The sequence below is a fragment of the Lutra lutra genome, chromosome 8 (assembly GCF_902655055.1).
Source record: "Lutra lutra chromosome 8, mLutLut1.2, whole genome shotgun sequence".
NCBI classification, from domain to species: Eukaryota; Metazoa; Chordata; class Mammalia; order Carnivora; family Mustelidae; genus Lutra; species Lutra lutra.
The window spans coordinates 67694695-67706937 of record NC_062285.1 but is presented as its reverse complement, the minus strand read 5'-3'; the positions used below and the strand labels follow the sequence as shown (position 1 = coordinate 67706937).

The window sequence follows — 12243 nt, the reverse complement described above, 5'->3', positions numbered from 1 at the left end:
ATTGCTAGGTCAGTGAAGGGGGTGAAAACTGGAGGGGAGACGAACCATGAGAGACTATGGACTTTGGGAAACAAACTGAGGGTTTTAGAGGGGAGGTGGGTAAGAGGATGGGGTAAGCGGGTGATCGGTATTAAGGAGGGCATGTATTGCATGGAGCACTGGGTGTTATATGCAAACAATGAATCATGGAACACTATCTCAAAAACTGATAATGTGCTCTATGGTGACTAACATAATAAAATAAAATAAAACAAAACAAAACAAAAACAAAAAACACTAGCTTCTCACTCTTAAGGCCTGCTTCCCTTCTGATACTCCTTGGGCTCCTGGGTTTCCATGTGGCTCACTGTTCTTCTTCTTCTTCTTCTTTTTTTTTTTTTTTTAAGATTTTATTTATTTATTTGACAGAGAGAGAGAGAGAGATCACAAGTAGGCAGACAGGCAGGCAGAGAGAGAGGGGGAAGCAGGTTCCCTGCCGAGCAAAGAGCTTGATGCAGGGCTCAATCCCAGGACCCTGAGATCATGACCTGAGCCAAGGGCAGAGGCTTAACCCACTGAGCCACCCAGGCTCTGTAAGAGCCCCTTGGATCACTGTTCATGCTCTCATTTGTGGCACCTGGGAATTTTCCTCAAACTCAGCTGTGCATTAAACTTGTATTTGCATGTGTAGAGGATGCATATGGAGGATGCATATGTAGAGGATGGAATATGCATTCCATCAACACAGTGTAGTACATTTTCTAGAAGTATGCTAAATTTTTTTTAAGATTTTATTTATTTGACAGACAGAGATCACAAGTAGGCAGAGAGGCAGGCAGAGAGAGAGGGAAGCAGGTTTCCTGCTGAGCAGAGAGCCCGATGTGGGGCTCGATCCCAAAACCCTGGGATCATGACCAGAGCCGAAGGCTGAGACTTTAACCCTTTGAGCCACCCAGGCACCCCCTAAATAATTTTTTAATGGGGTTTCCTTTTTTATATTTAATTTTGGTAAAATACAAATAACATAAAATTTAGCATCTTAATTTACCATTTTAAATTGTAAAGTTTAGTGGTGTTACATATATTCACACTGATATAAGATGCAATCTCCAAAACCCCTTTCATTTTGCAGCTGAAACTCCATACCCATTAAACAACTCTCTATTCCCCACTTCCCCCAACCTGTGCCAGTGATCACTCTTCTGTTTTTATAAATTTGACTATTCTAGGTACCTCACATTAGTGGAGGCATCTGTTATTTGTTTTTTTGTGACTGGCTCATTTCACTTATCATGTCTTCAAACAAGATTCATCCATATTGTACTATGTGCCAGAATTTCTTTAAGTCTGAATAACATATCTATATCTATATATAATCTATATCTATAGATATCTTTATCTATACATATCTATATCTATATATCTATATGTCTATACCACACTTTCTTTATCCTCACTTCTGTCAATTCACACTTGGGTTGCTTCCATCTTTTGGGTATTAGGAATAATGCTGCCATGACCATAGGCATTCAAATACTTCTTCAGGACCTAGCCATCAAGTCTTTAGGATATATACTCAGAAATGAAATTGTTTGATGATATGTAATTCTGTTGTAAAATTCTGTGAAACCACCACACTCTCTCTTATAGTGGCTGCACCACCTTACATTTCCATCAATAGTGCACACAGTTTCCAATTTCTCCACAATAACTGTTATAAATATATTGTTAATAGTGGCCACCTTAATGGGTATGAGGTGGTGTCTCATTCTAATTTTGATTTGCATTTCCCTAACGATTAGTGAAATGCAGTTTTTCACGTGCTTGTTGGCCAACTGTGCATCTTCTTTAGAGAACTGATTTTTAGAAAAAAACTTTCCACTGAAATTTAACAAAATAGATATTAGAATAGCATGCCAATTGACTTAATGTTTTGTTTCCAATTTATTACAGTTGGTTATGTAAGCAAATAGTTTTCATTACGTTGAGACAAATTCAACATTTTATCTCCGTCATGACTGGTATTACCATTCCACCTGGTGTCTTTTCAGGAAACAGCTATAGTGAGAAATCAGGATATATGGCTCTGAATTTCCCCAAAACTTGACCCTGAAATATTTATTAACAGTATATCTCATATTTGAGTCCAAAGTAATGGTAGATTTTGCCCTGAGAATCCTACTCCAAGTAACTGTATAAAACCTATCAACCAACAAAAATATAGTGAATGCTAGTTTACCTATAAATGGAAAATCTGTTGTAGGGCATTTTTCACGGCAAACACATTCTGACTTTTTTTTTTTTTCCACTTCTTTCTAACACAGATTGAAGCTACCAACCACAGTGGCTAAGCTGGAGGAGGCCTGTTACTCAGCACAGAGAAGAGTGAGAAAAACTGTCTTTTTTCGAAGGGGAGTGGTAAAGAGTTTGAAATTATTCTAAGAATATTCTACAAACATAAAAGTTCTCTGTGTATTTTGTTTAGTTCTTTGTGCTTTCCCCTAAGTATGCCTCACTTTTCTCTAGCAGTGACTACACTCAAGGAAAATGGTCTAAACATATAAATAAAATGTAAGAATAAGTTAACATAAAAAAGTAATAGACATTTTTATTAAAAAGTTATTTTTAATAGAAATGTTACTTACAAACAGTAAGAACAAAATGTCTAATTTTACTGTCCCCTTATCATTAGTATACCTTTCTTTCTTTCTTTTTTTTAATTTGACAGAGAGAGAGATCACAAGTAGACAGAGAAGCAGGCAGAGAGAATGAAGCAGGATCCCTGCTGAGCAGAGAGTCTGATGCGGGACTCGATCCCAGGACCCTGAGATCACAACCTGAGCTGAAGGCAGAGGCTTAACCCATTGAGCCACCCAAGCGCCCCCTCTAGTATACATTTCTAATATGTTTTTAAGTTAATTCTGTGAAGTACATAAAACTACATATACAGACTCCATGACATATTCATAATTCTAGACAAGTAAACTTTCAGTTTTTATCTACTGAAAAAAAGAACCATAAGCATTAAAACTATAAAGCATTACATCCAGAAATATTTAATCAATTAACTCACTAATGAAGCTTTGCTGATGAAAATTATACACTGGTTGTTTTTAAAAGAAGTTCTTTCAAATTTTCATTTTAAGTAGTAACTGAACTTTTTAATATATTTCTTTGTAATTGTATATTTATTTATTTATTTATTTATTTATTTTTAAGATTTTATTTATTTATTTGACAGAGATTACAAGTAGGTAGAGAGGCAGGCAGAGAGAAAGGAGGAAGCAGGCTCCCTACTGAGCAGAGAGCCCAATGTGGGGCTCGATCCCAGGACCCCAGGATCATGAACTGAGCCAAAGGCAGAGGCTTTAACCCACTGAGCTACCCAGGTGCCCCTGTAATTGTATATTTAAAATGTTGTTTGGATTTTCGGTCAAAGACCCCATAATTTATTTCTAGTTCTTTGCAGTTATTCCCTAATAAAATGATTAGTGACAATAGCTTAATGATTAATAATGTTACATTATAATTTACAGCTTCTAGGAGATACAAGTAATTAACAGATTTCATTGCCTTCATCAGTTCTATGAGGCAGACAGAATGAGAGAATATTATTCTTTTTATGGGAATTTAGAATATATAAGAGTTTAAGGGCATAGCAAATAATATTAACGTAGTTCCTGTGTCCATGGATATGAGTAGTTCATAAATGTGGGGAATATTTATTCTATACAGTATTTCATTTATGTGCCTACTACAAACCAATGTAATCTGTCAGAAAGAGAGGAGTTTATTGCTTCCTAGACTGGTTACATCTCAATGATCACCAAGTTTAATCATTGCTTAATTGTATTAAACTCCCAGAATGTACTCAAAGAAAACAATAGTTGCATGAAAGAATTTAAAGTGGTATTAATTTATTTTGACTTGAAAATTTTCTTTTACTTAAATTTCTGAGTTTAAAAATTACCAGTTAATAGGCAATGGGAGTATTGCTTTGGAAATATGTAGGAACCTCTTTCTCAAGAGCTAACCTTCTATAGCCTAGGGCAGGATTGGGTCTGGATCTGAATTTCCTAAAGCCTAGGCTTGAATGCTTTCTTCCTTAAGTTTGTGAAACATACAATTGCAATGTTTTGTGCTGCCTTTATCAGGTCATGCTGCAAAGTAATATAGCTGGGAAAATCAGTTTCAAAGACCAGTTTAAAAGAATTGCAGCCATTGATTATAAATGCACTCACTCTGTAAGTTTAAAAATAAAACTTACTCTTTTGCTTTGCAAAAGCTTATTATTTTGGTGTTTAAGTCCCAATAGTTTATTTTTGCTTTTGTTTCCCTTGCTTGAGGAGACATACCCATAAATATTGCTGAGGCTAATGTCAGATTATGGCCTATGGTTTCTTCTAGTTATTTTATGGCTTCAGGTCTCATATTTAGGTCTTTAATCCATTTGGAGTTTATTTTTTGTGTGCGGCGTATGAAAGTGGTGCAGTTTCATTCTTTTCCATGTAGCTGTCCAGTTTTCCCAAACCACTCATTGAAGAGACTCCTTTCCCCACTGTACATTCTTGCCTCCGTTGTCATACATTAATCGACCATAAAAAAATGGGGCTATTTCTGGACTCTATTCTGTTCCACTGATCTATGTGTCTATTTTTGTGCCACACTGTTTTGATTACTACAGCTTTGTAATATACCTTCAAACGTGGTATTGTGATACCTCCAGCTATGCTCATTTTTCTCAAGATTGCTTTGACTCTTAGAAGTCTTTTGTGATTCCACATAAATTTTAGGATTATTTGTCTAGTTCTGTGAAAAATGCAACTGGTATTTTAAGAGAGATTGCAATGAATTTATAGATTGCTTTGGATAGTATGGACTGTTTAAAGACATTAATTCTTTCAATCCGTAAGCATAACATAACCTTTTTGCCTATATCATCTTTGATTTATTTCATCATTGTCTCAGTTTTCAGAGTACAGGTCTTTCATCTCCTTGTTTAAATTTATTTTAAAGTTTTTAATTTTTTTTGAGGCAACAGTAAATAGAACTATTTTCCTTTCTTTCTGCTACTTTGTTATTAGTGTATAAAAATGCAAGAGATTTCAGTATATTAATTTTGTATGATGCAACTTCACTGAATTCATTTATCAGTTTTAATAGTTTTTTTGGTGGAGAGTTTAGGGTTTCTATATATAGTATCATGAAACCTACAAATGATGGCAGTTTTCTTCTTCACCAATTTGGATGTCTTTTATTTCTTTTTCTTGTCTGACTGCTGCAATTAGGATTTCTAGTACTGTGTTGAATAAAAGTAGTGAGAGTGAACATCCTTGTCTTGCTCCTGATCTTAGAGGAAAAGCTTTCAGTTTTCAACACTGAGTATGATGTTATCTCTGGGTTTTTCATATGTAGACTTTTAGTTTGAGGTATGTTCCCTTTAAACCCACTTTGTCTAAAGTTTTTATCATGAACAAATGCATTTTGTCAAATTTTTTTTTCTGCATCTATTGAAATCATCATATGGTTTCTATATTTCCTCTTGTTAATGTGATGTATCACAATGAATGGTTTAGAGCATTGAACTATGCTTGCATCGTTGGGATAAAAGTTTTTCCATAGCAAAGGAAACCACCAACAAAGCAAAAAGGCAATCTAGTGAAAGGGGGCAGACATCTGCAAATGATACATCTGATAAAGGGTTAACATCCATGACACATAAAGAACTTACACAACTCAACACCAAAAACCAATCTGAAGTTAAAAACAAAAATGGGACAAGCACCTACACAGACATTTTTTCCAAGAAGACATCCAGATAGCCAACAGACACATGAAAAGATGCTCAATATCAATAATCTTCAGGGAAATGCTAATCAAACCCACAATGTGATAGTACCTCACACCTGTGAGATGGCTAGTATGAAAAAAATAAGGTATAGCAAGTACTGATGAAGACATGGAGAAAAGGGAACCATCGTGCCCGGTTTGCAGGAACGGAAATTGGTGCAGCCCACTATGAAAAACATGCAATTTCCTCAAAAAACTAAAATAGTTGATCCAGTTATTCCTCTACAAGGTAATCACCCAAAGAAAACAAAAACAGTAATTTGAAAAGATAGATATATGCACCCATATGTTTACAGCAGCATTATTTACAATAGTCAAGATATGGAAGCAGCCCGAGTGTCCAAAATAGTTGACTGGATGAGGACAGGGCATACACACGACAATGGAATACTCCTCAGACATAAAAAAAATAAGATCTTGCCATTTGTGACAACATGGATGGACCACATTGGTATTATACTAAGTGATCTCAGTCAGAGAATGACAAATACCATATGACTTCACAACTGCAGAATCTAAAAACCAACAAAGGAACAAACTAACAAAAAACCGATTCTTAAATACAGAGAACAAACTGGTGGTTGCCTGAGAGAAGGTTGGCTGATGGATGAAGGAAATATGTGAATAGGATTAAAAGGTATAAACTTCAGTTATAAAATAAATCACACGGATGAAATGTACTGCATAGGGAATATAATCAATAATAAAACAAGATCTCGTTCTGAAATTCTATTCTGTGTTCTTATGGTGTATAAGGGGTGACATACCTGCCCCAGGCTGCCTCATTTGTAGATGCCTTATTAACTGGAACACAGGAGGAGTCAGTGACAGTTGATTTGTTCATCTTGTAGCAGAAACCACAGTCTGGATCCAACATACATTCGTTACAGTAACTGTAAAATAAGAAGAGTTACGTCATGTTAGAGACAACTGGTATTCTTCCACATTTTCCACAGTGCTTTGCAGGAAGCTTGGGGCCATGGCACTCATGTTAGCCATAGCAAAGGGACACGTGCTGAGCCTGCTGGGAGCTGGCAAGTCTCTCCCACCTGTCCCTCCCCTGGTTACAGCAACAGCAGAAGCTGCTCTGAGATGGAGGGAGGCTTGGAACTAAGACACTGGGTGTAAAAGACCCCAAGCTGCCCCTCAGCAAATCAACATTTGCTTTTCTAAGCCACTGAGAGCTTTGTTACCAAAGCATGGACTGGTCCACTGTGACCCAGCAGAGTGGTTCCAAATTGTATCATAGCATTTATTTTTCTTAATTTTTTGTTTTGTTTTTAAGATTTTATTTATTTATTTGACAGACAGAGATCACAAGCAGACGGAGAGGGAGGCAGAGAGAGAGAGAGAGGGAAGCAGGCTCCCTGCTGAGCAGAGAGCCTGATGCGGGACTCGATCCCAGGACCCTGAGATCATGACCTGAGCTGAAGGCAGCGGCTTAACCCATTGAGCCACCCAGGCGCCTGCATTATTTTTCTTAACTGTCTTCATTATGCACCGTAGCTTTTAAAACTGGAAAATATACAATACATATACTGAAATAGAAAATTTCAAAGAATGAAAAATATTACACCTGAATAAAAAAGTTAAAAACAAAAACACCACCACTTCCATAATGGTCACTGTTAACATCTTGGTAGGACATCTGTATTATTAAATCTACACTGAGTATCAACTATATGCTATGTTTAATTTAAATAAGTTGGCATAGGAAAAAAGGCTAACTTTTCTTTAAGTTAATTATATCTACTGGCTGGATCATAGAGTCAATTAATCAATTAATTATTGCTCAGATAATCAATTAATTAATAATTAATTAATCATTGCTCAGATAACAGCAGTGTCCTAACTGCTGAAAACTCTAAAGAGGCAAAGTCCTTTAGAGGGCACGGTTTTCCGACTGAAGTCTACAAAGTACTTGTAAATGTGTTTTCTTGCTGTCAAACTCATTTGCCAGACAATTCTGGAGTACCTCAAACATGGCAGGCACACACAGGGCATTGCAGACACTAAGATGAATAGAAAAAATTCCCTGCTCTTGGGTAGATAAAAGGCAAGGACAGAAACAGATATACAAATAAATAATGGCAGTGTAATAGAAATTAGTGTGAACTACTCTAAGGACAGAGGCCTGTTCATTTGCCTGTAAGAGCTGGGGATGGTTTGGGAGGAGATATTTGACATCTGACACAGATCATAAAGGAAATTTACCAGGCAAAGAGGTAGAGGGCAGGTCATTTCAGAGGACTGTATATTCAAAAAGTAAATATCTGTCAGCACTGACCTATTATTGACTGTGTACAAGTAATTACACAACAGGGTATGGGCGAGAAACAGGGTAAATACTATGGCCAGGCATCCAAAAAAGAGGTGAATCCTCAAAATCAGAATACTTCTTCCATTAATTTAGCTAAATGGGAAAACACTGGCACTGTTTAAACACAAGACGATCATTTCAGCCTCCTTCTGTAAACTTTCTCTCTGCAAACAGCCATTCTTAATTTTAAATGAGACTTCAGACCCCTTGAGGCATAGCTTGGAGAACTGCGGATTCAGTTCCAGACCGCTGCAATGAAGCAAGTATCACAATAAATGACTTCTTTGGTTTCCTGATGCATATAAAAGTCATGTTTACTCTATATTGTAGTCTACTGCAGGTGCAACAGCATTATATTAAAAAAAAAACAAAACCCAAAGTACATATCTTAATTTAAAAATACTTGATTGCTAAAAAATGCTACCATTACCTGAACGTTCAGCAAGTCATAATCACTGATTACAGATCACCCTAACAAACAGTAATGAAAAAGTTCGAAATCTTGTGAGATTTACTAAAACATGACAGATACAAAGTGAGCAAATGCTGCTGGAAAAATAGTGCTGACAGCCTTGCTTGATGTGCCGCTGCTACAAAACTCCACTTCGTAAAAAACACAATTCTGTGAAATGCATTAAAGCGAAGCACAGGGAAATGAGGTATGCCTATACTGAAGGCAAAAGAGACCTCCTACTGAAAGGTCCATATACTTCAGAGAGGTGATACAGCACTGTAAACATAAAAAGGTCCTCACCCGTGATAAGCAAAATAACAGAACAGGAAGCGTTGGAAGTACTGTGGGCTTCTGGCTTTCACAACTAGACAGGGCTAACTTGGAAGGGAAGGGAATTCCTACAAGTACTCTGTTGGTTTCTTCCACCCACATGAGGCAGAATCTAACAGTCCTGATGTTTCCGGTGGCTTTAAAAGATACTTATTTGGAAAAGGTCAACTCATCCAACTGTAGAGAAATGACTCTATTTCTTTAAAAGTAAGTAATTCCTATAACAGGCCAAGAAAAAGAAATGATGAAGGCCAACAGTTACCAAGAACCTACCACACGTGCACATCAAACATCATGAGGTGTCTTTGATAATGGTGATAATGGTTTCCCTCCTCCATCACTCATTCATTCATTTGACTCTGACCACATCCTTCCGTTCTTCTGGCTTGATTATAAATGATCCCACCTCTAGATCGTTCCTGGTGATTCATTCAGTACAAGTATCTTCCACTTACTATGTGCTAGGCACTATTCTGGGGGTTGGGCCACATCAGTAAACAGAACAGACTCCTGCCCTCTTGGAGCTATCTGTTAGACCTCCTGGTGACTCTGGTTCCTTGACTCCTCTACTTGCTCCCTATTCATTAGCTTTTTACTTTCTTTAGTTCCATTCTTATCTAGCTGATGGACCACGGACTAGCATTTCAACATCCTAAGTTTTCTTGCCCATTTATCTTTCATCTCACCCGATTAGCAAAAATCCTAGCCATATGTGAGCGTAAACACTTGCCTTTTCTATGCCTTCCCTGCAGACCCAAATGCAGCTGAGGGAATCACACAACAGGGCAGCTCAGTAGTTCTCTCTAATACACTCCTACCAGCCTCCAAAGGATCCTCAATGGGCTGACATTACTAATAATTTTCTCTAGTCAACTCCCATACACGGATTTTTCCAACCACATTATAAAGGGACTGTTCTTCAAATCTCTAATGCTTTGTCCTTTTAGTCTCTTCATATCTAGCTTCACCTCAAGTCCACCTTCACATAGAAAACAGATGGAAGTGGTATATATACTCTTCTTATACTCTTATTGCAAACACAGAAACAATCATTCTTTCCTCTGCGCCAGTTACGAGAAATTGTTCTTCTCTATCTGGGCTTTCATTCCATTCCATCTCCTTAGCCCATTTCAGACCCTTTTGATTACTGCTCCCTCTTTCTCTTACGTGTCTACTGTATTAAGGTGGAAGATTAGCTTTTTGATTTGATATCTTTCTTCCTTTTTGCTGTAGGAAGTTGCAGCTATGAATTTCCCTCTGAACACTGCTATACTTCCATCTCTTATTTAGAATGTTTGGACTTCATTTTCATTCATCTCAAAGAATTTTCTAATTTTCCTTGTGATTCCTTTGACCCCCCTGGATTAAGAGGCATTATTTAATTTTCATATATTCATAAATTTCTCAAAATTTTTTCTGTTAGTAATTTCCAGCTTCACTCCATTGTTAGTGGAAAACACATACTTAGTATGATTTCAGACCATTTAAAATTTATTGAGGCTTGTCTTATGACCTGGCATATTATCTATCCTGGAGAATGCTCCTTGCACAGTGAAGGAGTGTATATTCTATTGGTAGTGGAGTATTCTTGAAATGTCTGTTAGATCTGGATGGTTTATAGTCACTACACTAATTTGGGGGGGGTGTTTAGATTCTCTTTCTTTTCTTTAAATTTAAATTTTAGTTTACATACTATGCAATATTGTTTTCAGGAGTAGAATTCAGTAATTCATCTCTACATACAACACCGAGTGCTTATCACAAGTGCCTCCTTAATACCCATCACTCACCTAGCCCATCCTTCACCCACCTCCCTCCATCGATCCTTAGTTTGTTCCCTATTTGTAATAGTCTCTTATGGTTTGTTTCCCTCCTCTCCCCCCATATGTTCATCAATTCTCTTTCTTCTTTTAAAAAAAATATTTTATTTATTTATTTACTTACTTACTTAGCACAAACGGGAGGGGCAAAGGGAGAAAGAGAATCTTAAGAAGACACCACACTGATCATGGAGCAGGGCTCGATCCCAGGACCCCTGAGATCATGACCTGAGCCAAAACCAAGAATTGGATGCTTAACATACTGCACCCCATCTATTTTCTTTCTTAAATTCCACATGAGTGAGATCATATGGTATTTGTCTTTCTCTGATTTATTTCACTTAGCATAATACATTCTAGCTCCATCCACATCATTGTGAATGGTAAGATTTCATTCTTCCTGATGGCTGAGTAATATTCCATTAAATATATATGTACGTACATGTATGTATGTATATGTAATGTATGTGCGTGTATATATGTGTGTGTGTGTGTGTGTGTATATCTACAAATACACACACACACATACACAACATCTCCACATGTTTATCCATTCATCAGTAGATGCACATTAGGGCTCTCTCCACAGTTTGGCTATTGTTGATAATAAAACATTGTGGTGCATGTACCCCTTTGAATCCATATTTTTGTATCCTTTGGGTAAATTCCTAGTAGCGAAATTACTGGATCAAAAGGTAGTTCTATTTTTAACTTTTTGGGGAACCTCCATACTGTTTTCCACAGTGGCTACACAAATTTGCATTCTTACCAACAGTGTAAGAGGGTTTCCCTTTCTCCTAATCCTTACCAACATATGTTTCCTGTATTGTTAATTTTAGCTATTCTGACAGGTGGAAGCTGGTCCCTCATCATGGTTTTGATTTATATTTCCCTGATGATGAGTGATGTTGAGCATCACTTCACGTGTCTGTTAGCCATCTGGATGTCTTCTTCGGAAAAGCGTCTATTCATGTGTTTTGCCCATTTCTTAATTGATTTATTTGTTTTTTGGGCGTTGAGTTTGATAAGTTCTTTATAGATTTTGGATACTAATCCTTTATCTGATATGTTGTTTGCAAATATGTTCTTCCATTCCATAGGCTGCCTTTTAGTTTTGATTGTTTTCTTCTTTGTGCAGAAGATTTTTATCTTGATTTTGTCCCAAGAGTTCAGTTTTGCTTTTGTTTCCCTTGCCTGTGGTAATGTGTCTAGTAAGAAGATGATATGGCTGAGGTTAAAGAAGTTACTGCCTCTGTTTTCCTCTAGGATTCTGATGGTTTCACTGTCTCACATTTAGGAATTTCATCCATTTTGAATTTATTTTTGTGTGTGGTGTAGGAAAGCGGTTCAGTTTCATTCTTCTGCATGCTGCTGTCCAGTTTTCCCAACACCATTTGTTGAAGAGACTTATCTTTTTTCCATTGGATATTCTTTCTCCCTTTGTCAAAGATTAGTTGACCATATAGTTGTGGGTCTTGATACACTAATCT

General features: G+C 36.9%; 1 protein-coding gene across 2 annotated transcripts in view; it reads right to left on the bottom strand.

Moving 5' to 3' along the window:
• Positions 1–12243, bottom strand: part of SLC2A13 (solute carrier family 2 member 13) — a 399926-nt gene that overhangs the window by 70092 nt on the left and 317591 nt on the right. For both annotated transcript variants that reach the window (XM_047741221.1, XM_047741223.1), the window contains one exon: positions 6597–6722. In XM_047741221.1, the coding sequence (XP_047597177.1) occupies positions 6597–6722 (126 nt within the window). The remainder of the gene's footprint in view (positions 1–6596; positions 6723–12243) is intronic.